General features: G+C 34.2%; 1 protein-coding gene across 7 annotated transcripts in view; it reads left to right on the top strand.

Moving 5' to 3' along the window:
• The window catches only part of OSBPL8 (oxysterol binding protein like 8), a 208,020-nt gene that overhangs the window by 111,036 nt on the left and 69,023 nt on the right, over positions 1-27,961 (top strand). Inside the window, exon 1 of one of the 7 annotated variants that reach the window (XM_024931127.5) lies at positions 8-26,287. The exons of the other annotated variants lie outside the window; for them this stretch is intronic. Within the exon in view, the coding sequence (XP_024786895.2) occupies positions 26,146-26,287 (142 nt within the window). The 5' untranslated portion in view covers positions 8-26,145. Of the gene's footprint in view, positions 1-7; positions 26,288-27,961 lie in introns of those variants that run through there. 7 annotated transcript variants of the gene reach the window in all.

The raw sequence follows: 27,961 nt of genomic DNA, 5'->3' as shown, positions 1-27,961 counted from the left end.
TGGCCTCCCAAAGTGCTGGGATTACAGGCGTGAGCCACCGCACCCATCCTCTACTTTATTTCAATAGAAAATGTTTATCTAGTCATATATTAGATGGAAACACTTTCATATAGCATGGTAGGAACTATAAAAATTTATGTATCAAGATGAAAATAATTACTATAACATATATTGCTTAGTTGTTGATTGTATTTTTGAAAAGTTAGCATTTTTGTTGCCAAAATGCTTTTTGGAAGACCTGAAAAACGATATATGATACACACTCTGGTATAAATAAGCTTCATTAAGATAAAATTCTGAAACAATGCAACCGACCTGGTTTTTTTTTGCACTATGCATCAGAATTTTGGCTATAATAGATATGGTTTCTCTGATGCATGTATCTGTGCACTAGAATATTTAGAGGAATTCTTTAACTTAGGAGTTAATGAACCAACAAAAGGGTTAGTTACTAATAATTAAAACTACACTTGTTTATATTTATTATGAATGTTTTCTGGCAAACAGGGAAGTTAAAAAAAGAGTACAGTGAACACTAATATACCCATTGTGTAGATGTAAGGAGTTATTAACCTTTTGTTTTGTTTGTTTCATTTATTTAGGGTACAGCGTGAATATTTAGAGTAAATTACAGACTTCATGACGTACCCCAAAATACTTAGTGTGTCTCTAAAAAATGAGCACATTTTCTTATGTAACCATAAAACCTTTATTACATCTAACAAAACTGATTATAATTGCTTAACATAACCTAACACCTAGTCTATATTTAAATTTTGCCTAGTTTTCCCCAAATCTTTCTACAGTAGGCTTGCTGAAACCAAATAAAGTCCATACATCTTATTTGGTTATGTCATTACGTCCTTAATCCTAAAGAGTCTCCTTGTTTACTTTTGTTTTCTTTTGTGTCTTTGACGGTTTTAAGAAACTTGGCTGACCGGGTGCAGTGGCTCATGCCTGTAATCCCAGCACTTTGGGAGGCCAAGGCGGGTGGATTACCTGAGGTCAGGAGTTCGAGACCAGCCTGGCCAACATGGTGAAACCCCATCTCTACTTAAAAATACAAAAAAATTAGCCAGGCGTGGTGGCGGGCACCTGTAATCCTAGCTATTTGAGAGGCTGAGGCAGGGGAATCACTTGAACCTGGGAGGCAGAGGTTGCAGTGAGCCGAGATCGCGCCATTGCACTCCAGCCTGGGCAATAAGAGTGAAACTCCATCTCAGGAAAAAAAAAAAAAAAATGGATCTAGGCCAATGTCCTATAGAGTGTTTGACTTTTTTAGATTGTTTGATTACATCTTTGCGGTATTACTTAATTTGTTTCTGTATCTTCTATATTTTCTGTAAACTAGAAGTTAAATGCAAAGGCTCGATTATATCTAGCTAGAGCATTTTTGGCAAGAATACTTTGTAGGGAGTGTGTAGTACTTCATGCTGCATCATATAAGAATTCACTTAATATCTGATTGTCCTGCTGCTAGTGATACAAGATTGGTAGATTTAGGTGAGGATAGCCTGATTCTCTTCATTGAAAGTTGCATCTTTTCATTCTTTATGACTTGAAAGTGAAGATAAAGATGATATATTTGGCACCTTGCAAAAATCGTGTCCCCCATCAACTTTTTACTGCAAGATGTTTGAATCCTTTGATGATCATTAACTGAATCAGTTACAATATTAGGAGTTGAAAAATGGTGATTTTATAATTCTGTCATTCTTGTTATATGTGTTAATGAAATCTTTAAAGACGAGATCATCACTTAGGGTTACTTGGTAAATGTGAAATATAGTTAGTTCCTACAGAAAAGGTAGGCTGTGTGGGTATTTGTTTACTGCAAAGTATTAATTTTTTGATTGAAGGCGTAATGTGAAGTCTACTTCCAGTGGTGACAAATTCTTTTTGCCTTTTAAGTTTTTTAAATATCATGAGGAACTCATGGATTTTAATATATTCATTGTGTTTCAGTCATTGGTAAAGTGAAGATAATAGTATTTAGCACATAGGATTTTATTAAGTTTTAAAATGAATTAATATGTATATAAAGCCTAGCACCTGGTAGATGATAACCACACATGATCGCTGATATAATAATAACAATTATTATCATTACTGTCATCAGTATTTTAAATAAAAAATGATTCCATTTGGATTGAAGGCTGACATTTTAGGCTTTGCTATACTTCAGTATCTTTTAGAGGCTCATTTAGAACTTCTTTTAGTATGGATGGCCCATATATAACCCTCTAATTTAAAGCAGCCACGGTGTTAGTCATATATTTGCACTTAAATGTTCCTAGGTAAGTTTATGAATAAATTAATATTTTTAGAGTAAATTACATAATAGATGTACTTCTTTAAAAGTCATTGGCTTTTTGTAAAGCAAAATACCTTCCTCTGGTTTATCCACTGAAATTCCATATCACAGTTTTCATGTGTAGGAGGTTTGTTTGAAATAAGATTATCTGTTAGCTTTTGGTCATGGTGAAGATTAACTGCTGGAGGAGATAAACCAATGTCCAGAAAACCTCTGATGTATCTGCCTTATCTCAAGTACTCAGGATCAGCATTTTAGCTTCTGAATGGAAAGAATTAGAGTTCCAAAAGCTTATTGATAATATAGTGCATAACATTTAAAGGTCCTCATGTCTCTGAGGGCTTTTATATGCATTAGCTCATGGAATTCTTACGAGGACTTTATGGTATATAAATCATTATTCCCCCCATTTTACAAATGAGGAAACTGAGCAGTTGGTAAGGTTTACAAGTCTACATAGTATGTAATAGAGCTAAAATTTGAACTTAAACTCAGACTTTTTAAGTTCCAGTCAATTTTGTCATATTTTTGGAGGTTCAAATTTTTCAAACTTTGACTCGAGTATTTTGATAGAATTCCATTATGTATACAATGCTTTGGAGATATATTTTTTTGGGGGTAGTACCTAGGAGTGCAATTGCTGAATCATGGGGAGTGTTTGTTTCACTTTATAAGAAATGGACAAGCCATTTTCCAAAGTAGTTGGACCATTCTTACATTCCTCTTAGGCAGTGTGTGAGCAGTCCAGTGGCTCTACATCCTTGATCTTTTTTATTTTAGTCATTCCAGTAGGTGTTTAGTGGTATATTGTGGTTTCAGTTTACATTTCCCTCATTACTGATGATGTTTGAGCATCTCATATGCTCATTGGCCATCTTTTACATCTTCTTTTTGCAAAGTATCATTTCATATGTTTGCCCATTTGAAAATTGTCTTGTTTGTATTATTATGTTTTAAAGGTTCTTTAATACATTTTAATATCATTTTGATAGCCATGTGTATTGAGAGTACTTTCTTCCAGTCTTGGCATGCTTTCTTATTTTCTTAATGCTTTCTTTCTAAGAGCAGATGTTTTTAATTTCATTGATGCCCAATTTATCAGTTTTTTCTATGATTCAAACTTTTTTCCTATTAAAGAAAGTTTTGCCTACTCTAAAGTTGCAAAGGATACTTTCTGTGTTTTCTTTTAGAAGTTATAAAGTGTCAAGGCTCTGATTTATCTCTTGATTTTTATTCTTACTTTTACCATCTTGGTTAGATCTCTATCATTTTATGCCTGCATTACTGAGTAGTACCACAGCCTCTTAACTGCTATTAGAACCTTGCCCTCCAACATACCAGTTCATCTTTCTTAACAAAACAACCAAACAAAAAATTATTTTTTACATATTTTGGTGAGATTATGATGGGTTCAGGGTTCTTATAGGTGTGTATGACCAGAGAACACATGGATCCTATGAAGTAGATCTCTGAGGGAAATAATATGAATAAAAGAGAAATATAAAATTTTAAGTGAAAGTACCACTTTTTATTATTAAAGCTTTTAACTATAAAAAAACTAATGAGATGGCTACATTTATGTCCCTCTCATTCTCAAAAAGGCAGTGGCTTACTGTTGCTTAGAGCAGTAGCACCTACATCTGGCTATATCTGAGTCACCTGGAAGCTTTGCTTAGATATAGATTTCACTCCACTCTTTCAGAATCTCTAAGAGTGAGGCTCAGTAACATAATGTGTTTATAAAGCTCTCCAAGTGTGTCTGATGTAGCAACATCTGGACCAGCAAGTGGAAACCAGCAATTGAGAGCATAAATTTAGGCTTCCATATCTTTGGTAGTCAAGGTTCTTAGTATGTCTGATTTTACCGTACTCTTCCAATTTCATCTTGTGTTTCTCATCATCGTGGACCCAGCTAGATAGCTTTCTTCACTGTTTCCCAGTGAGACTGTACTTTTATTTGTGCTGGTCTTCTATTGTGGAATGTGCTTCTCCTTTCTACTTGCTTATCCAAATACTTCTCATTCTAGAAGGTGTAGTTTAAATCTGTTCTCTTTTGTAAGGCTTTCTTAGGTGATATTGTTATCTCAGTTTTCAAAATTCTTATATCACTGCTTTGGGGATTTCACAATATGCTGCTTTATATTGTTATTATAATAGGTATGTTTGATTTCTTCAAGCAGTGTTGTAAAGAGAGTTAAATGCCTTAAATTACATGCATAATAAATGAATGATTGTTTACCATCAATTTAAGAATTTCATCTATTCTCATTCATGTTTCTGGCTGAATCTCTGTTATGTATGTTGACTCATACCAACTTAATGTAGCTCATCATTCTTTAAAAGCTGTTCTAAAGTTTTTTGCACTCTGGTTTTGTTCTATTGTTTTAGGATTTTTTTTAAGAGCTGGGGAGACTGACTCTCCTTACCCCACACACATCAAAATACATTTTTGTTTGTTATATGTTTAGATTTTGGTGAATTAGATTATTCAAAAAATTATGTATTTTCCAGATTGTGTTCCTTATTCAAAGGCTTAGTATCAGTTTACTTTAAAATAATTTTACCTTAAGTAAAATTATAGTCTCTTAAAGAGGATGGTATTTGTTTTGATTTATTTGAGCCGAACATATTTCAATTGTTTATTAAGAAAGACAGATATGTAAGGGCCGGGTGCAGTGTCTCATGCCTATAATAGCAGAACTTTGGGAGGCCAAGGCGGGCAGATAACCCGAGGTCAGGAATTTGAGACCAGCCTGGCCAACATGGTGAAACCATCTCTACTAAAAATATTAAAATTAGCCAGGCATGATGGTGCATGCCCATAGTCCCAGCTACTGGGGAGACTGAGGCAGGAGAATCACTTGAACTTGGAAGGCAGAGGTTGCAGTGAGCCAAGATCGCGCCACTGCACTCCAGCCTGGGTGACAGAGCAAGACTCTGTCTCAAAAAAATGAAAAAGAAGACAGAAATGTAGATTAATTAGGCTCGCGTTCACCCTTTCCTCCTCTGCTTTTAACTAAGGACAATGCCAAAGGAGCCTGGAGACTAAATTATAGCTCATCTCATGGGCAAATAGGCAAACATGACACACATTCTTCTGTGTCATGTTTGAGATTATTATCAAAGCTTCATGAAATACTATAACTTACCTTGTAGCTACTCTCATTCTTGGTTGTAAAAAGCTATTTTGTATGTTTTTATTTTTAAAAAACCATCTTTCAGTTATAGTGCTTTGTGAGAGAATATATAATATTGCTTTACTAAAACTTACAAATGAGTCCATTTCAAACTAGTTTTTAAATGTTTTAAATTTTAAAACTTTTAAAACAAAAACTTTAACCTGCTTAATCAGTTTTATCAAAATTAACAGACTATGCTTGGTTTAGCTAGGCTCAAATTAAAATATCTATTTTTAGTTTTGTGTCTCTTATCCCTTAGTACGTTCTCTTAAACCTGCAAAGTCCCTTCACTTTAAATGCTCTAGCAGCACTAAAAATATGATAAGTCAATATCCACTACTTCATAGAAAACTTCAAAGGAGATTTTCTTTCATACAATTTACTGATGTGAAGATACTGTACCAGATTCCCCAGGGTGACAGCGTTACACATTATACACATTACTGGTATAATCTGAGGTGACTAACATGGAATACCTTCATTTAAGTGGTTCACAGATAAGAAAGACCTAGAAATCACTTTCCTCCATGAATTGAAGCAGTTCCTCCTGTCTTGTTAAGACATTTCTAGTATCAATTCTGAACATATGTGGGACTGTACACATATAACAAATGTGTTCTTGAATATGTTATATTTTGGAAAATTGTTTTACCTGAAAGAGGGCTTGTAGTTAGACCCACCCCTCCATTATCTTTAATTTCTCCCCAAAATGCTGTGCTTTGGTTTGTAGCCAGAGGTTGTTTTCTTTAGAAATAGTATAATTACAGATTATGCTAATTTTCTTCTGAGTTTTGAAATCCTTAATGCATTAAATATCTGTAATTTAGATTTCAAGTTATTTTTAAAAATAGGTTGTTTTCTGTTTTGAAGTTCCTTGTCTTTGGGTAGTTGCTTCATAGAACTATGAAAATACCTATTGAATAATGAAAGAGAATATAATATTTGGCAAATTCAGGATATAAAAATAAAATCTTTTTTTAAATCTCTTATAAAATGTTATGGTATCTTTGTTCAACTGTCCCTATATTCCTACAGGAGAAACTGAAATACTTTGAAAGCATTTATTGAAAAGTAAGAATGAATAATTCAGCTTTAAGTATCTTTACAAAGATGGGGGGCAGCTGTCTTATTCTTGCCCGGCCTTATTAATTGCTTCTTTAACAAAGCAGAAAGGTGAACATTAAGAACACCAAAGAATTTTTTTTATAATTTTTAAGTTTTGTGGGTACACAGTAGGTATAAATATTTATGGAGTACATTAGATGTTTTTATACGAGCATGCAATGCCTAATAATCACATCATGGAAAATATGTTATGTATTTCCTCGAGCATTTATCCTTTGTGTTACAGACAATCAATTATACTGTTTTAGTTACTTTAAAATGTACAATTAAATTATTATTGAATATAGTCACCCTGTTATGCTATCAAATACTAGGCTGTATTCATTCATGCTATTTTTTTGTACCTATTAATTGTCCCCAGCTTTTCCCACCCCACCCTCTCACTACTCTTCCCAGCCTCCAGTAACCATCCTTCTACTCTGTATCTCCATGGGTTCAATCGTTTTGATTTTAAGATGTCACAAATAAGGAGTATTTTTTCCTTGAAAAAATGTTCTTTTATATATTTTTTAACTTAACATAACATTAAAAAATGATCAACTATTACCTGTACTCGTTTCTTAGCTCTTTTCTGTTGGGATTTAGCCTTCTATGTTTTGCAAGTCGGACCAATTGAAATCTCCTTTTTAGCAAGAGTGGTAAAAGTTTTATCTGTAGAGTTGACTACTACAATTTTGTTTTTCTTACCTGAGGCCTAGAGAGGACTTTCTGTATTTTTAATAAATATGTAGCCAAGTAATATCAGTAGAATTGTTAAGTAATATTTGTATAATTTTTGAGAGAAAGTAAACAGCTTCATAGAATTTTTTCTTTTTTTTTGGTTGTTGTAACTTTGAACATACATAAATTTTATTTAAGAATGAAACAATGAAATCTTGGCAAGTTGATCTATTTCCAGGTAAAGGAAGGTTGTTTTTGACAGATGGCCCAATATCCCCTGGGGAATTCAGTATTTTCCGAGTCTCCTCTTTCAAGCTGACTTTCATTTAGCCTGCTTGTAAATAGTCCTGTAGTAGAAAGCAAGTGCAAAGATGATTTTCGCAGCTCCTGCCCACATGAGTTTAATTTGTAATTGGGAAATATAGGGGAAAGAAGTAGGGAAACATTATAAGGAAATATGAAAGCTTAATGTAAGTGAACTTTCAGTTCCAGTAACATAGCAAAGTAGATGTTCAGAGAAAATCCTTCTAGTAAGAACATCAAAATACGAAGTAAAATGTCTTAGAAATTTACAATGTGAATTGTCAGTAAAATAAGGGAATTAACAGGAGGGGCAGAATTATTGAGAAAGTGGGACTCTAGAGGTGATGAGCTCTGGAGCCAGCATCTGCTAATTTCTGAAGGTCTAAAGCTTGAGTTTTAGCAAGAGAAAGGAGTAAAAGACTGTGGCCCATTCATGATGGAAATTTGGATTGAAGATTCTCCTCATAAAATTAGAGGTCCTGAAGGGTAACGTACTTAGTTAATGAACTGGATAACATACCCACAGAGGAAGACTATATTTGCCTGTCTTGGTCTTGATTCTAGGTGAAATGATGGGAGGGGAGAGTCTTCCTTGAGAAATTCTAAACACAAGCACATATTTATATGAGTTTGGGGTCAAAATCCATATTATCTCTGTGGCAGAAACACCCTTCAGTTTAGTTTAAAACAGTTTGGGTTATTAGTATACACAAGTGCCTGGAAGAACTGACACAAATCTTCTTTAGAGAAGAGTATTTTAAACACAGACTTCAAAGACGTGTATATGAGCTCATAATTTAAAATCAATAAAAAATTAAAATGAGATGCCATTGTGCACCTGTAAGAAAGAGTAGCTTAAAATCTAAAATACCGTCACCACCAGATGCTGGCGGTGATGTGAAAAAAAAATCATCAATACGTGGGATAACGAACCATTATCAGAGAGAATCCACATGAGGTACCTACTGTGCAGCTGTATAAAGTCTGCATCAGTTGGAACTGTCAGTTACAGAATGAAATTTAATGGGTGAGAGTCATTTTTAAAAGAGATAAAGCTGAGGATCTTTCAGAATTCTTGAAAGACAACAACTGTCTGATTAAGGAGGCCCCACAATTCCCAAGCAGGAAATCTAAAAAATAATAGCCTTAATGCTGATATTTGGCAAGAAGAAAGGCTCAGAAGTAATGAACTAGAAAAAGAATAATAGAATAAACCCAAAGTAAACAGGGAAGGAAATAATAATAAAGATAATAAGTTAATTAAATAGAAGGCAAGACACGGTTGAGATCAGGAAAGATGATGGTTGTTTGTAAAGGCTAATAAAATTGTCAAACCTTTGGCAAGCTTAAGGGGAAAAAGAAACATTAGGAATGAAAGGGGACACAACTAAAAATACAAGTAGATGTTTAAAAGATATTATAAACAACTTTAAGCCAATAAATTTCAAAAACTTAATGAAATGAACAGATTTCTGGAAAGATGATTTCCCAAAACTGACTCCATAATTAGAAAATTCTAGTGATTTTTATAATCTTTAAAGTAACCTAATTAGTAATACAGATTACTTTTACAAAGAAAACATGAAACTCAGGTTTACAAACAAATCCTACCAAGCCTTTAGGGAAAAAAAAAGTTAATTTCACATTAGTACTGCATTTCATTGATTATAAAAACACTCTCCCCCCCCCAGCACATACATATTCTGTCATCTCTGAAATTGAGTTGAATCTTAAATTGATGGTGTTTTACAATCTCTCTTGGTCATTGTCATTGTTAAACAGTTTTTTAAAATCATTCTGAGTTTGGAATGTGTGCTGTATATCTTTTTTTTTTTTGGAGACGGAGTCTCACTCTGTCGCCCAGGCTGGAATGCAGTGGCATGATCTTGGGTCACTGCAACCTCCGCCTCCTGGGTTCAAGCGATTCTCCAGCCTCAGCCTCCTGAGTAGCTGGGATTACAGGCGTGTGCCACCATGCCCAGCTAATTTTTGTATTTTTAGTAAAGATGGGGTTTCACCATATTGGCCAGGCTGGTCTCGAACTCCTGACCTCGTGATCTGCACACCTCGGCCTCCCAAAGTGCTAGGATTACAGGCGTGAGCCACCGCATCCGGCCTGTGTGCTATATATCTTATAATTGCCATCAATCTCTCCACCTCCCCCTGTATTTTATGAGCTCTCTGAAGTCAGGAATATAGCCTGTAGTTGGTGAAATCTTAGAACTGATAAAATGAAAAAAGAAACATTCCTTAAATCAGGCTTTTATATGAAAAGCAGGCAAGGACATTGCAAGAGAAAAAAATTATAAGACATTTCTTGTTCATGAACCTAGACGCAGAAGTTCAAAAATTATTAGCAAACTGAATCTAGCAAGGTAAACATTGTACTCACATCAGGGTTGTTCCAGGAGTGCAAGGATGGGTTTGATATTAGAAAATCTATGATTTCCACTTAACACTTTAACAAAGAAGGAAAACTGTTATCATCCTACTAATAAAGAAAACATATTTGAAAATTTTAACATCTACTCACGATAAAAACTCTTAGCAAACTAGGAATAGACTTGATCTTTCCTAACCATGTGAAGTTAGAATCTAGAAGGAGAAAAAGACGTGGACTATTTACACTTCATCTCAAATATTTCAAATTTTGCCAGTGAATAAAAAGTAAAGGAAGAAACAAACTGATAACTGTTCTATACAGACCCCCTGATTGACACAGAAATCATTAAAATTGTTAAGAAGTTAGCCGGGCATGGTGGCACACACCTGTAGTCTCAGCTACTTGGGAGGCTAAGGTGGGAGTATTGCTTGAGTACAGGAAGGTTGATGTTGCAGTGAGCCGTAATCGCACCACTGCCCTCCAGCGTGAGCGACAGAGTGAGACCCTGCCTCAAAAAAAAAAAAAAAAAAGTTATTAAGAAGTTACTGGGCTGGGTGCAGTGGCTCATGCCTGTAATCCCAGCACTTTGGGAGGCCGAGGCGGGCGGATCACGAGGTCAGGAGATCAAGACCATCCTGGCTAACACGGTGAAACCCCGTCTCCACTAAAAATACAAAAAATTAGCCGGGCGTGGTGGTGCGTGCCTGTAGTCCCAGCTACCCGAGAGGCTGAGGCAGGAGAATAGCGTGAACCCAGGAGGCAGAGCTTGCAGTGAGCCGAGATCGCACCACTGCACTCCAGCCTGGGCGACAGAGCAAGACTCCGTCTCAAAAAAAATGAAAAATAAAAAAAGAAGAAGTTTTACTTAATTTATGTTAACTGCAGTTCTGTGTGCCTATAACAAGTGGTTAGCAAAATGTGACTCAAGATACACTACTTAAAATAACAGAAAATAAGATACACAACAGTAAATCTAATAAGAGACATGAAATTATCTTATGTGGGAAAGTGTAACACTAAGATTATGTATTCTAAATAAACAGACCATGTTTACGATAGGAAAATTCAACATTTTTCCAGTGTGACATCACTTCTCATTGATTTTATAGGTTCAATGCATTTTGAATCCATATCTCAACAGGATTTTTTTCAAAGTACTTGATAAGACCATTCTTAACTCTTTAGGGAAAGCAAAGAGCAAAGAAGAGTCAAGATACTCTTGAAGAAAAGCAGAACCAGGCAAGGGTGGGAGTAGAGATGCGTTGCAGTGCATGTAACTAACAAAGGATTAATATCCAGAGAAAGTTAAGTACTCCTATGGATTAACCAAAAAGACCAAAAAGTTCACCAGAAAGATGTCCAAAAGACATGAATAGATACCTCACAGAAGAGGTAACATGGATGGCCAATAAATGTGAAATGATGCTCAACATCATTAAGAATCACCAAATAGTAATGAATTGCTATTTCATACCCACCCACCACATCAAAAAAATTTTTCAAGTCTGATAATTACAGGTGTCAGTAAGGATATGAAACCATATGAATTCCCATTTACAACGGATGGAAGCATAATTGGTAGAACCATTTTTGAAAAATAGTTTGGCATTATGTAGCAAAGTTAAAGATAAACTCTAATCCTTTGTTTTTATGCTTCTAGGAATACTCTCACACATGTACCAGCAGAATTGTTGGTAATAGAAGAAAAACACCTGAAAAAACCTAAACCTAAATGTTTGTCATGAGTGGAATGAATAAATATTACAATATATTCATACAATAGAATACCATACAGTAATGAAATGAATGCCTTAAAGCTACAGGAATCAACATGGAAGAATTTACGAAACAAATTAAAGTTAAGACATTTATGTGAAGTTTAAAAACAAGTAAAACTTACTAATGCATTATAGGCAATGGGGATAGATATGTGATAAAACAATGGAATGAATAAACAGAATTGGGGAAAATGGTGAACTCTGGCTGGAAGAGTGGGAGGTATTTATAATACACATGTGTTATATAAACTTGTGTATATCATATTTAAAATAAATGTTTATTCTTTCTTTTCAAAGGTATAGTTTGTGGACCGTTACTGGTTTCTGTCGTGTTTTCCTAGTTCTGTAACTAGATGAAAAAAATGAGTATACTATCATGAGTTTTTTATTAAGTTCCTTCAATTCAAAACATTGTCCTTTATTATAAGATTATAGTTTTTCCAATGTATGGTATTTAATGTCCCTTTATGAATTGATGGAGAATGTGAGTAGTTACAGGTTTGTTTTCTTTTTTTTTTGAATGTGTCTTATCAAGACGAAAATGCTGATAGATATTGGGCGGGGGGGTGGAATTTTACTGGTCCACAAATTTCAAAATTTAGGGACCACTGGTTTATGTTATTTACCATATGAGAGGATTATGGGTACATGCTAAAGATGTGAAAATTCTTACATTTTTAGATGAAGTAATGAACCATGAAGTTAGTTTGGAACATGGTTACAACCATGGATCCAAAAGAGCTTCTTAAGGACAATGTTAGGCTCATCATTCAGGAAATTTTTGGAGTGTGGCAGCCAGTAATTTATATCCAAATACAAAGCCCATAAGGTTGGATAGAGTCTCTGGTGGGTAAGTAAAAAGATGCAAGCATTGGCACCAATATATAAACATCAGCTAGGAAAGGGAGTGGAGACACCAGTATTCAGGCTTGCCATTCTAGAATAAGCAATATTCTCTCAATATTCTCTCATAGCTTGGTTTTCATGCTTAGAGAGAATGGCTGCAAGACTCCAGTTACCTTTGGAGCATTTGAATATGTATGGTGGGGAGTAAGATTTTCTTTATGTTTTGAGAGCTTAGTTATAGAGAAGAAATAGTGCCTGGAAAGAGTAGTAGGCCCTTTCTAATATGACATTTGCATAGATTTCTAGTGGCAGAATTCTTTAAACAATTGATGTTTTGAAAGTTTTGGGTTGAGTCCCTGATTTGCAAACTGCCCTTATATGTAAAGGAAGACCCACTAGGGTGATTTAGGTTCTATAGGCTCTCCTTTCTTTACCATCATTGTGATGTCACTCATTTTTTTCCCTTCCCACCACAAATCGTATTGTTGCCTGGAACGATCTTTTTATTTTTTAGCTTTATTGGCATGTAATTGACAAATATCAATAATATGTATTTCTTGTACAACTTGGTGTTTTGTGAAATTATCACCACAATCAAGCTACTTAACATTTCTATCACCTCACCATTACCATTTTTTGGCATGTGTTGTGAGATCAGTTAACATCTCCCCTCTAAGCAAATTTCAAGTATTTAATACAGTATTAACTATGCGTACATTAGATCCCCAGAACTTATTCATACTGCATATCTGAAACTTGTACCCTTTGACTAATATCTCCCCATTTCCTCCACTCCCCAACCTCTAGCAACCACTATTCTAATTCTGTGCATCTATGAGTTCAACTATTTTAAATTCTACATATAAGAGAGATCATGCAGTATTTGTCTTTCCATGTCTGGCTTATTTCACTTAGCGTAATGTCCTCCAGCATTGTCTGTGTTGTCACAAATGGCAAGATTTCCTTCTTTTTCAAAGCTGAATAATATTCTATTTATATATATATGCACACACACACACACACGTAGATATATACACAAACACCTCAGTTTATCCATTCTCTGCAGTGGACATTTAGGTTGTTTCCATATCTTCGCTATTGTGAGTAATGCTATAGTGAGCATGGGAGTACAGATATCTCTTTGAGATACAGGTTTCATTTCCTTTGGATATATACTCTGAAGTGGTGTTGTTGGATCATACAGTAATTCTATTTTGAATCTTTTGAAGAACCTTCACACTGCTTTCCATAATAGATGTACCAATTTATTTTCTGTGTACAAAGAGTCCCTTTTTCCCTGCATCCTAGTGAAAAGTTAACTTACGTTTTATTGATAATGGCCATTCTGGCAGGTATGAAGTGATACCTCATTGAGGTTTTGACTTGTGTTTCCCTGATGATTAGTGATGTTGAACATTTTTTATATACCTGATGGCCATTTGTATATCTTCTTTTGAGAAATGCCTGTTCAGGTCTCTTGCTCACTTTTTAATTAGGTTATTTTGTTTGTTTTCATTTTTAAAATTTTTGTTATTGAGTTGAGTTTTTAATATATTTTGTATATTAGCCCCATATTAGATACATGGTTTGTAAATATTTTCTTCTATTCTGTCAGTTGCCATTTCACTATGTTGATTGTTTCCTTTGCTGTGCAGAATCTTTCTAGATTGATATAGTCTTACCTATTTTTGCTTTTGTTGCCTTGGCTTTTGGTGTCATATCCCAAAAGTCATTGCTCTGACCAATGTCAAGAAGCTTTTTTTCCTTTTTCCTTCTGGTAGTTTTATGGTTTGAGCTCTTACATTTAAGTCTTTAATTCATTTTGAGTTGACTTCTGCATATGGTGTGAGATAAGGGACAAATTTCTTTCTTCTGCATGTGGGTATCCAGTTTGTCCACCACCATTTATTGAAGAGAATATCTTTTCCTCATTGTATGTTCTTGGCACACTGATTGAAGATCAGTTGACCATAATGTGTGGGCTTATTTCTGGGCTCTCTTTTCTGTTCCATTGGTCGATATGTCTGTCTGTATGCCAATGCTATACCATTTTGATTACTGTTGTTTTGTAATATATTTTGAAATAAGCAAATGTGATACCTCCAGCTTTGTTCTTTCTTCTTCTTGATCAAGATTTCTTTAGCTATTCCGGGTCTTTGTGATTTCATATGAGTTTTAGGATTTTTTTTTTTTTTTTTGAAATGGAGTCTCACTCTGTTGCCCAAGCTGGAGTGCAGTGGCATGATCTTGGCTCACTGCAACCTCCGCCTCCTGGGTTCAAGCGATTATCCTGTGTCAGCCTCCTGAGTAGCTGGATTACAGGTGCACATCACTACGCCTGGCTAATTTTTTTTGTATTTTTAGTAGAGATGGCATTTCACGATGTTGGTCAGGCTAGTCTTGAACTCCTGACCTCATGATCCACCCACCTTGGCCTCCCAAAGTGCTGGGATTACAGATGTGAGCCACCACACCCAGCCTTTTTTGGTAATTTTTTAAGGAATGGCATTGGGATTTTGATAGTGATGGCTTTGAATCTGTGGATCTTTTGGATAGGATGGACATTTTAACAATATTAATTCTTCTGATCCACAAAAATGGGATGTCTTTCCATTTATCTGTGTCTTCTTTCATTTCCTTCATCACTATTAATTTTCAGTGTATAAATCTTTCACCTCTTTTTGTTTATTTCTAAGTATTCTTTTTTTTTTTTGCTATTGTAACTGGGATTGTTTTTATAATTTCCTTTTTGAGTAGCTCATTATGTATAGAAACACCACTAATTTTTGTATCCTGCAACTTTACTGAATTTGTTTATTAGTTTTAAAACTTTTCTGTGGAACCTGTAGGGTTTTCTACGTGTATGATTATGTCATCTGCAAACAGGGAGAGTTTTATTTTTTCCTTTCCTGTTGGACACCTTTTATTTCTTTTTCTTTCTAATTCTTCTGGCTAGGACTTCCAATACTAGGTTGAATGGAAGTGGTGAGAGTGGGCATCCTTGCCTTGTTCTGGATCTTAGAGAAAGTGTTTTTGGCTTTTCTCTATTGCTTATTATGTTAGCAGTGGGCATTTCATATGTGGTCTTTATTGTGTTTACATAAGTTTCTTCTATACCTATTTTGTTAAGAGTTTTTGTTATGAATAGATGTTGAATTTTTTCAGATGCTTTTTCCACATTTACTAAAGTGATCATGTGGTTTTATCTTTCATCCCGTTGATTGATTTGTATATGTTGAACCATCCTTGCATGCCATTTGACCATAGTGTATGATTCTTTCAGTGTGCTGTTGAATTCTGTTTGCCAATATTTTATTAAGTATACATCATGTGTATAGTTGTTCATAGTTGTAATATCTATTTTTTCTGATTTTATGTGAATCTTCTTTTTTCTTAGTCTAGCTAAGAGTTTGTTGATTTTATCTTTTCAAAAAACTCCTTTTTGTATTGTTTTTCTATTCTCCCTTTTATTTATTTCTGCTCTAATTTTTATTCTTTCCTTCTGCTAATTTTGGGCTTAGTTTGTTGTTCTTTTTCTAGTTACTTGAAGTATAATGGTAGGTTATTTGAGTTTTCTTTCTTTTTCTTATTTTTTTAAGACAAAGTCTCATTCTGTTGCCCAGGCTGGAATGCAGTGGCATGATCACGTCTCAGTGCTTCTTTAAACTCCTGGGATCAAGCACTCTTTCTGCTTCAACGTCCCAGGTAGCTGAGACTACAGGCATGTGCCACCACACCCGGCTAATTTTTTAAATTTTTTGTAGACACACGGTCCCGCTGGGTTGCCCTGGCTGATTTTGAACTCCTGAGCTCAAGCAATTCTCCTGCCTCCCAAAGTGCTGGGATTATAGTCATAAGCCACTGTACCCAGCCAGTGTATTCCTTTTTAAATGTAGGCATTATCACCATGAACTTCTCTTTTTGTACTGCTCTTGCTACGTTCCACAAATTTTAGTAATTTCTGTTTTTTGTTTGTCTTGTTTATAAAATTTCTCTTTTAATTCCTTTTTGACCTAATGATTGTTCGAGTGTGTTTAGTTTTTATCTATTTGTGATTTTTCTGTTTTCTTACTGTTATTGATTACTTAACAGTAAGTAGTTGATACTTTTACTTGATTATTTACTGTTTCATTCCTTTGTGATAAAGATACTTGATATTATTTTGATCTTTTAAATTTTTTAAGACTTTTTTGGTTACCTAACATAGGATCTATCCTGAAGAGTGCTTCATTTTCACTTGAGAAGAACATGTATTCTTCTGCTGTTGGGGAAATTCTGTGTGTCTGTTGGGTCCATTTGGTCTGTAATGTTGTTCACTTCTTTTCATTTTCTGTTTGGTTGATCTATCCACTAAAAAAAAGTGGAGTGTTGAATTGCTATTATCATATTGCTGTCTATTTCTTTCTTCATATCTGTCCATGTTTGCTTTATATATTTAGGTGCATTGAAGTTGGGTGCATATATATGTGTAGTTGTTCTGTCTTCCTATTGAATTAGCCATTTTATTGTAATGGCCTTTGTCTCTTGTGACAGTTTTTGACTTATAGTCCATTTTTCCTGATACATGTATAGCCACTTCTACTCTTTGCATAGAATATCTTTCTCCACCACTGCCCTTTCAGAAAGTCCAGGCATATTTTAAAATCTAAATTGATTTTCTTGTAAACAGCATATAGTTGAGTCTTGTTTTTAATTCATTCAGTGACTCTATTTCTTTTGATTAGGAATTTTAGTCCATTTAACTTTAAAACAATTATTGATAAGTAAGAACTTATTCTTGCCATATTGTTCATTGATTTCTGTGTGTTTTGTAGTTCTCTTCTTCCTTTCTCTCATTTTCTTTCTTTGTGGGTTTTTTTTGTTTTTTGTGTGTGTTTTTTTTCTTTTTTTGGCAGTGGTGTGCTTTCCTTTCTCTTTAGCTTTTTAATCTATTGTGCATTTTTTGTGGGTGATTATTGTGGTATTCACATAAAACATTTTATAGTTATAGCAGTCTATTTTAAGCTAATAACAAACTTCAGCTGTCTTTAGATACTCCACATTTTACCTCCCCCCACCTCATACTTATGTATTTGATGTCACATTTTACTTTCTGTATTGTGTTCCTATCAATAAGTTTGTCTTTATAGTTATTCTAACTACTTCTGTCTTCTAATTTATTTACTAGTAATAAAAGTGATTTATTTACTACCATTACAGAATTATAATGTTCTGTGTTTGTCTTTATGTTTACCTTTAGCATTCAGATTTATACTTTCATATGCTTTTATGTTGTTGTTTAGCATCTTCTCATTCTAACTTGAAGAACTCTGGTACTTACTGTAAGGCAGGTCTAGTGGGGATGAGCTCCCCTCATTTTTTGTTTGTCTAGGAAAGTCTTTACCTTTCATTCTTAAAGGACAGTTTCACATTTTAAAGTGTTCTTGGCTGGCAACATTTTCTTTCAGTACATTGAATATATCATTCTACTGTCTTCTGGCCTGCAAGGTTTCCATTGAAAAATGTTGTAGATAGTCTTACAGTGTTTTCCTGATTTTGTTAGATTTTCTATCTGTATTCTCTTGTAGCTCATTCAGCTTCTTTAAGAAAATCATTTTGAATTATTTGTGAGGCAGTTCATGATATTTATTTAGAATTGGTTACAGAGCTTTATTTGCCTCTTTTGGTGATGTCCTGTTTTTCTGATTCTTTGTGATTCATGTAGACTGATGTTAGTGTCTGCATTTGAAGGAGCAAATACCTCCTCCAGTCCTTAGAGACTGAATTCAACAGATAAAGACCTCCTTTTGCCATTTTTCTGGACCCATGGTACTACCTCTGACATTGTGATTGAGTGGGAGTGGAGCTGGTTCTGTTGGATCTGCTATTGGTGAGCCTGTTACCTGGGGCATTGGTGGATGTGGTTCCTGCCTGGTTCTTGGTCAAGCAAGCCTATCTCTGAACTGCAGTTCAGCAGGGGTGGAATCATGATATAGGGCCACATTCAGAAGGGCCTCAGTCAATTCTGTAGATGGTAGGTCCATTAAGAAGAATGTGGTTGGGTGTATTACCACTGTGTTCCCCAGAGAGGTCACTCAGCGGACAGGATTGTCTTTGAGGTCTAGAGTGGGGCTGGAGCTGGGTCATGGCTGTTTGAGGAGCTGTAGTTGTGTTGGAAGTCAGCAGGCCTGTTACCAGGGGTGCTAGTGGGCATGGTTTCTACCAAGTGAGTTTCTGAGCAGGCACGACTCCTTGTAGACCATGAATCAGTAAGGCTACAGCCAGGTCACAGCTGGTACCATCTTTTTTTTTTTTAAAACCCTTGTCTGTGAGTCTCACCTTACAAAAAAATGCTTGATACTGGCATTTGTGTTGGCTGACTTAGGGAAAGGAGAGAGACAGTAAGCATTATTCCCATGGCTGAATTCTAATCTTGTCTCTGTCGCTCATTTGCTGTGTGACCTTGAATATGTGCCTCTCATCCAGATTACCTTATACATAAAACAAGAATACTCCTTTTATATGTCACATTGTTGTTTGAATTTATTGAGAACATACACAGAAACACTCATGAAAATTATAAAATTATATTATTTAATTATGAGGTAGTATTGTGATGGTTACATGGATAAGTACTATTAGTTTAGTACATTTTTAGTTAAATAGATTTTTGTGAATAGTCTATTCACAAACCTGTGAATAGATTGTTGTTATATGAAACCTAAGCATTTCGTATAACATTTAATACTTTGTGGGAATAATGTCTCTGTGTTTCAGTCAACATATAATGAACATGTACTCATTCATATTGAAAGCTCAGTAAGAGCGGAAACTAAGGTGCCTAACATAGCTGTGCCTAACATAGTACCCAACACATAGTAGGTGCTCACTAAATTTTTATTGGATGATTTTAATTATATATATGAAATTATAAAGAACTTTTTATCCAGAGGAAAGTACGGTCGTATACTTCTTGCAATGAATATATGTACACGGATAAGAATGCTATCTAATCTAAAATTGTTTTAAGCTATCCTTTTATTTTTGTATGTGTATTTACATGTGCTTTCATGTTGAGACATATTTAATGCTGATAATGGAGAATCTACAGCAATGTTTTCTGAGGAAATGTACGATAATAAGATTGCTTGGTATAATTTGCAGCCATGTAATTATTAGTAAGATTAGTAAGATTTTGCTAACTACAGCTAAGAAACTACTTTGCTCTATTAGAGGATACAAATTGACAGAGAGGCTTATCATTGTGTTTTCTATTTTAAAGCAAAGTTCATTATCTCCCATCTTGATTTATATGCTCCCATTTTGGTTTATGTGCTGCATCTTGATTTATAGATAATTTTAATGTTATGAATAGACTTGTTTACTAAGCCTGAGCTGCTCTAATGTGTCAACTATACTCTTATTTGACTCACATGTTCTATAAGGAAACTTACTGCTGAATTTGTATCCTACAGTCTTCAGATACTCATTTCATAGAGTAGTGGTTCTCTATGTGTCTGGACATAGTACTTTCTTAAATTCGTGTTGGTTGATTTTTGTTCTTAATGTTTTGATCTTTCTCGAACTCATCCTGCTGCTTTAAGGATTTTAAAATCTCTTAAAGCCTAGGTTTATTATCTTGAGATTCAAGATAAAATGTGTAACTCTTACAGTGCTTTCATCCTAACGTAATTCAATGTTTTTTATCATGAGTGTGCACATAGAATTTTATAGAATTGAAAGGGGTTTTTCCAAATACTAATTATGTTATTTCAGAATATCTGCTATATTTGCCATTCATTTTTTTTTCTTAAATAGAGATGGTCTGGAATTTGTCCAGACAACTCATTAAAATTCTAATTTTCCAATGAGCTATCTTCCCCAGTCTGAATCTTTTATCTCAATAGAAAGAAATGTAGGCTGGGCATTTTCTCTGGGCATTTAGCAGATTCCAGAGACTCTTATGACCTTTTATGGTATTTGCCTCTGTCTACCATTTTCAAATGGAAAGAGCCACTAGACCATATATGATATACGTAGTTGGTCTCTTCAGTGGCAAGGTGGTAATAACATTTTATAATTATTTATTTTTTAATGTTAAGGAATTTCAGAAGAAAGATATCATTTACATCAGTGTTTTCTAATTTGGACCATGGTCTCTTGTAAGAAATACATTTTATATCACTACCCAAAACATAGTAAATAATTATGTAAAAAGCCTAAAACAACATGAAACAACTTGCCCTTTAATGTCAGAGTAGGATGCACTTTGATATTTTCTATCCTGACCTATTTAATTTTTAGAAGCACTGTTTGTGACCCACCAAACTGATTTTTCAACTTAACAATGTGTGGTGACTTGTATCCTGAAAAACACTTTTAAATAAGTATATGTTTATCCATAGACCAGAATCTGTTTCTAACATAAATACCTCACATAACTTAAAACTATCATGATGATCTTGCAATGTTGATGCTCTTTTGTCCTTAGTATCACTTTAAAATTACAAAAATCTGTAGTGATTATAAGTAATTCTGAAATTAAATTGAAATCACAAAGGTATATATAATGTTTTAAAAATACATCTTTAGCTTTTTAGAATAATCTAGATTTTGATTTTGAAGGAACAGTTGCCATTAAAATTTTTAGTAGTTTTTTTTAATTATTGAAGAAAAGAGTATTTGTGTTTCCCTTGTGAAATTAGTCTATAGCAGTTACATCTTGTCTTCAGATTATTGTAATATAATGGTTTTCTTTTAATTATAGATGTGAAATGTAATGTTATTATTTTATTACTACTTTACATTTATGTAACATAAATGATCAAATTGATCAAAACAATACACATATACACATATGTGCGAGTATACATATATAATTTCATCCTCATAAGTCTATGATGTATAGGCAAGGTAGGTTGTAGAGAATAATTGAACAGATTTAGGATCCAGAAATATTCTATCATATAATGTTGTTTCCACTGCTTCTCTTGAAATAATACTTTTTTAGTTTGCCAAGTAGTTTCTCAGGCATTTTGAGCTTACCAAGTATTTTAAAACCTTTAACGTAAAGAATGTTAATGGAAGCTTTATGAAGTTGGTGTAACTATGGTACATCTTTGGCTAAACCACATTTATTTTACCACCATTCAGATGAAGTAGGAAAGATAGCCTTCTTATTTGAATTTCTAAATAATTAAACACCAGTGATTACATCTTGTGGGAGAAGGAGTGCAGATGACTGGTTTGAGTTAGGATTACTCAAAGAGTAGAAGGAAGGATAAAGTGGTAACAGGTGGCTAACAGGGAAGGGAAAATAAATCCTGCTATTATGGTATTTAGTAATATTTTGTTTTTCTTATCTGCCTTTTCTGAACTGTTTAATTAAGATCCTGGACATAATAATAGCTTACAATGAAATGTTTTCTATGTATCCAGCAACAATCTGAGAACTTTGTTTTAAGAAAAAAACATTTACATGTATATGTACTGTGAAATGTTTCATGCAGTCTGAAGAGTACATAAAATGCATTTACAGTTAATATAATAATAATAAAACCAATACTTACATACCCAGCATATCAGGTTTAGAAGAAATCATTGCTAGTACTTTAGAAGTTCTTATATGTATCTCCTGATCCTTATCTCTTCCCCTTTACATGCCTTCTATGTGCTCCAGGTAACCAGAATCCTCACTTTTTTGTGCCTTTTCTTTTTTTCTGGTAATGTTACCATCATGTATGCATATCTAGACAATTTATGGTTATTTCTTTAAACACTGTTGAGAGTGTGTTTGAAGAAAAACTTCAGACAAATTAAATTTAACAGAGTGTATTTGAGTGAGAACGATTCACGGATTGGGCAACACTCAAAACCAGAAGAGGTCCAGAGAGCACCACTCTGAAACATAAGCAGTGAATATTTATAGACAGAACTCAGAAATACAGAAGTAGCATGATTGGCTACAGCTGGGCTTCTGCCTTATTTGAACATGATCTGATTAGTTTGTTGCCTGATTAGTTTGTTGTCTGAAGCTCAGCTGCTATGATTGGCTGAGATCAGCCTATTTGTTACAAATATTAGACTCCTAAGTTAGATTTCTGTTCATTTACATACCAAAGTTAGCTTGCAGTTCATTATTAGGAACTAAAAATACAGAGACAGCCTCAGGCCATTGGCCTCCTGCTTATTTAACAGTAGCAAGCACAAACCTAGTTGGGTAAGGAAAGGGCAACATTGCTGGAAGATAAACTGAGCAAGAGTCTCTGAGCCAGAGTTTGGTTATGATTTCTTTGAGAGTTTAACAACTGAAGAAAGCATTTGGCAAGATAATTAGTGGGTCTTGGGGAACACAAGATTCATTATTGCTTGTGGTTTAATTACTGGATACCTGGCAGGAATATGACCAGGAGAGGTATATTCTGCTTTTTTAGTTCACCATGTTCAACCAGGATTAGGTAAAAAGTAGAATGCTTCATTGTTTTGGAAGTATTCTCAGCTGATCCAAACATCAGCTTGAAGGAACAGAGAAGAAGTTTTATCAGCATACAGTCAGACAGACAAGCCAGTGTCAACAAAGAACTTGGGCAAAGCTCACCCAAGCAGTTTGCCCATGTGTCAAAAAAGATGGTGCAGTGGCAGGGGGACTTTTTGGTAATGACACCTCTTTTATATTGGATGTCCTGTTTCTGTACCCCATGCATTCTTGATTTATCACATTTTGGTACAGTTTTATCTTCCAGTACAGCCTTTCTTAACTGGAGTCTCATGACAGAAGTAAGTCCTATAGGAATATTTTCTGTGTTTCTCAAAGATATAGTGCATTGTTGGAAACATTATAGATGCATGGGAGATAAATTTAATTCATCTTGAACAGTGGATGCCTTAGTACATTAGGCTTAATTCTATTGCAGAACCCCAGCTGAGAAGGGCTACTGTAGTAAATGATTTTAAATGGTACATAGAAAATAAAATTTTGAGACCTTGCATGTCTAAAGATATCTTTATTTTACTCTAATATGTAATTGATAGTTTGGCTGGGTATGGAATTCTAAATTGAAACTTGTTTTCTTTCATATTTTGAAGATTTTGGTTATTTTTTGGCCTGCTTCCAGTATTGTTGTTGACGTAAATAGCCTATCTGATTCATGATCCAGAGGAACTTGGTGCTGTGAATTATGTGCAAAAGGGTTATTTGGTGTAAATAGGGTTGACTTTCAGTTTTTATTACTGCTGTTGTGATTTGGCTTTCTTGGATCTGCAAGACCATGACTACTTGTTCATCTCGAGCTTTGCAGTGTCAAATTTATGTTGTTAATATATCCTCTCCTGGATATGAACTTTTGGGATATATAAGATATTTGTTTATTTTTTTAAAATACCCCTTTTCTTGATTTTACTTGAGTTTTAGGAGGGAACGCATTTGTTCAGTATCTTCATTTTGCCATTTTAACCTAGACTCTTTTAAGACTTTGTGTATCATCTGATTTAATCCTCATAACAATCCTATAATATCAGTACTACTATTAGCATTGTATACGTGAGAAAACAAAGACTCAGAGAAATTAAACTGTTTAAGTATTTCTAGGAAAGATAAAACAGAGATTTGAATGCAGTTTAATTTCAAATCCTGCTTAACTATTATACTAGCATAATGCTGTTTGTGATGTTCTTTATGCCTTTAAAGGCAAGCACCATTACATGAATTATAATTATTTGTTGTCTACAGTTAATAATAATGTACATTTTATGATATGGAGAAAAGCAAAAAATAATAATAACCAAACCAACCCCTAAAACCCACAAACTTGTTGCAGTTATGGGTATTAGTGGTAAACTTATTCTCCATTAATTGATTTTGAAATGCCTTTGCCCAAGAAAGAATATATCACATACAAGAAATTGAGTTTTGCCTGGTGCGGTGGCTCACACCTACAATCCTAGCACTTTGGGACACCAAGGTGGGCGGATCACCTGAGGTCAGGAGTTTGAGACCAGTCTGCCCAACATGGCGAAACCCCATCTCTACTAAAAATACAAAAATTAGCCAGGCATGGTGGCAAGTGCCTGTAGTTCCAGCTACTTGGGAGGCTGAGGCAGGAGAATCACTTGAACCCGAGAGGTAGAGGTGGCAGCGAGCTGAGATTGTGCCACTGCACTCTAGCCTGGGCGACAGTGAGACTCCATCTCAAAAAAAACCCAAAAAACAAAAAAGAAATTGAGTTTTGCTTTTTCATGTGTCCTTTCTAGTAAGGACAAAGTCTTAGATTATATGAGATGTTGTGCATGAATAGAGAACCAGCGTTGAAGTGAATGCATAGTAAGGAAGGATACTGAGATCTTATGGTAAGATACCTATAAAAATGAGCCACTAATAAATTTTAACCCAGATGGTTATTGTCCAGCTGAGTGGGTGTATTTTCAGATTGAAAGAAAGAATTATAACCAAAAAAATCAATCTACGGCATATATAGAGAGCATCTGACTAGAGCTTTTAAATCCAAATTAAGGTAGGGTAAGGTATATGGATTTTAGTATAATTGGGAGAGAATTCTTTGGAATTTTAAAGATTAGGTATAAACAGATGGTATCATTATAAGGATAGGAAAGTACCTGTTAGATTTAATGACGTGGAGTCAATACTAGTCACTTAGTTTTAAACATAGTACATTTGTCACTGTGATAATAAAGTTGCTTTTAAAAAAATTTTTTTTAAGCAGGAAAGACTCATTGATAGACTGAACCGTTTAGATATAATGAAACTGTTCAAATTAAATTTTGAACAGTTTAAATGTAATTAAGAGGAACAGTAGCAGCTCATATTTTCTTCAAGGAACGTGTTAGAGCATACAGCATTATGGTGTCGTTTTAATCTCCTCTGTTGATTGGTTTGCGCTAACACTGTCTTAATGACTCATATATCCCTGCTGGAGGCAAAACTTAAATGTTTATTCTCTGCTTTAACTGTTGGAATCCATCAACGTTGTGCTTGAAAGAGTATCTTTCCTTATGAATGTTTAATCATGGCTGAGGCAAGCTGCAGATTAGATATAAATCTAGAAGCTTCAGGGAAGATAAAAAGCATTATGTTTATATCCATCTTTGAAGTAAGTAAAAGCTGGGAAGGAAGGAGTCGGAAGAGGTGGGAAGTGTGGCCGGATAGTACAGAAACATAATGGATATGATAAAAGGATTGCATTTCTGAGAAGAGAAAATGACTTTATTGCTTCATCTTGAATTGCTAAGTATTGATCTTGTTTTGTTTTCCTAAAGCAGCAATTCAGTGCAGGGTGGTTTGATAAAAAGGTAAAACATTAGTAGAATAGCCTTTCATGTTTATCAGTTCCTTTTTTTAAAAAATCAGCAGCATGGTTTAATGCTTTTTCTGTCAGGCTTTCTCTATCTGTTTATTGCTGATTTGACAGTCTTTGGTCCTTCTCCTTTGCTGTTAAATGTGTGTGTTCTTTGTTTGTGCTGGTGGGTTTTGCTACAGTTGGATGTGAGAGAAAAGCCTGTCTTTGCCATATTGGTCTAATTAGCCTTTGGGTGAGCATATACATTAAATAGACCTTCTGAGCTATGAAAGAAGAGAGCTCACAACGTAGATTTTCTTCCTGTACTGGGGTTTCGCCTGTTTTATTTCCTCCCCGGATTGATGGCCGAAAGCTTGTTCGGAATGCTTCATTTGGAGGATACAATGAACTTTCTCCTTCATTGCCAGGTTTGTGTGTTTAATCTTGCATTCCTAATTTCTTGCAGACTTTTAATTAAAATAAACCAGGCATTTTAACATTTTAAAGCCGCTTTCATTTAAATAAAACAATTCTGTAGTGAAAGCTTAGGTTTCAGTAACTGCTGCTAAACAGCTTGGCTTTTCCATATTTTCTCTTAGAGTCTCTTCAGTTAAAACTTCAGAAGTAATGATTCAGTAAAGTAGGAATCTTGAGTGCTTACAGCATAAATTTTTGCTTTAATTATAGAAATATTATGACCCTTTGATAAAATTAAAGCCCTTCTAGACTTGAGATAAACACAAAATTATATAAATAAACACATTGCTCTGAGGGTTTACCAAATGAAACCCAGATATTAATATTGATATTTGTTCATTTTTTGCAGAATGGTAACTATATTAAAGTTGATGTTTAATGTAAGCTTTAATCTTACCACTTTATTATCTTAATCTGTTTATCTTAAATTCCTAAATTTATCTTAAATTCTGACTAAAGTGAAGCTTTCTACTCAAGTATAGTTTTTGAAATACCTTAGCTTCCTCTTGTTGTTAGATGTATTTGTGTGTGATTAATTTTTATCATGAAAATTTATGATATTTTTAGGGTTATATTTATTAAATTAGGCATTTGACAGCTATGATTTAGGCATTAAACAATTGGTCAATGAGATGTAGACATAAATTGATCTTTTATTGTTTGAAATTGTAGCAAATATTTGAATATGTTTAAATAATCTTTTCCTTTCAGATTTTTAAACACTATATAATTATGTCTACTCTTTTAGGGTTATATTTTCTTTTAAAATAAAAGTACTATTTAATAATGATGGCAAAGAAATATTGACTGAAACTGATACTTGTATTTATATATTTTTTCTGACACTTAGATTTTGTTGAATTAAATTCCCTATTTTCACAATAACCTTTATTCTTGGCTTTCTGAATATTCATGTTGATAAGTGGTATATGTGTTCTTTTGAGATAGTGAAACGCCTCATAGAAAGTGTTCACCTGGGCAATTAAATAAATTATAAATTGACTGATTTCATTCTTTTCTAACAGTGTTTCACAAAAGAATTGGAAACCATAGTCCTGAACCCTTCCTAAGTAGTATAAGCTTTAAATAGCACTCAATCCATATTAAGTCTTCTTAGTGTAGCATGGTTGCTCTCATGCGTCTTTCTTATGTTTTAAATGGTGTAAATTTTAGTCGTTTGTCATTCAGAAGTGGCTTTGCAAATACAAAATACTGAGATTTTTTTAATGTTAGATATTTTTTATTTTAAAATGAGTTTCATTTCTGTATTTGTTTCTGTCTCTTTGTTTGCATTTTTTAAGCCAACAGGCTTGCTAGTATATATTGTTTGCTGACCTTCATGCCACAAGTCCACTTAGCTTTACAGAATAATCATGTGACCTTGATGAACAATAGAAAACTTAGCTTTTAAGTTTGGTACTTATTTAATTAGGCAGTTAAAGGCAAAATTGTCAGTTTATCTTGTCAAAGAAATATTAAAAGCCATCTTGGATGGATTTGTTTCTATAGAAAAGTAAATGGTTTGCTTTGTTTTCTAATTCTTGAAATAGAGAAAATCATATTCATAGGAATGATTCCATCATCTCCTTAATACAACCAGCTGTGATAAAAAGCTCTATAAAATA

This window comes from Pan paniscus, chromosome 10 (genome assembly GCF_029289425.2).
Source record: "Pan paniscus chromosome 10, NHGRI_mPanPan1-v2.0_pri, whole genome shotgun sequence".
Classification (NCBI taxonomy): domain Eukaryota; kingdom Metazoa; phylum Chordata; class Mammalia; order Primates; family Hominidae; genus Pan; species Pan paniscus.
The sequence above is the reverse complement of the archived record's forward strand: the minus strand, read 5'-3'. Positions and strand labels throughout refer to the sequence as shown.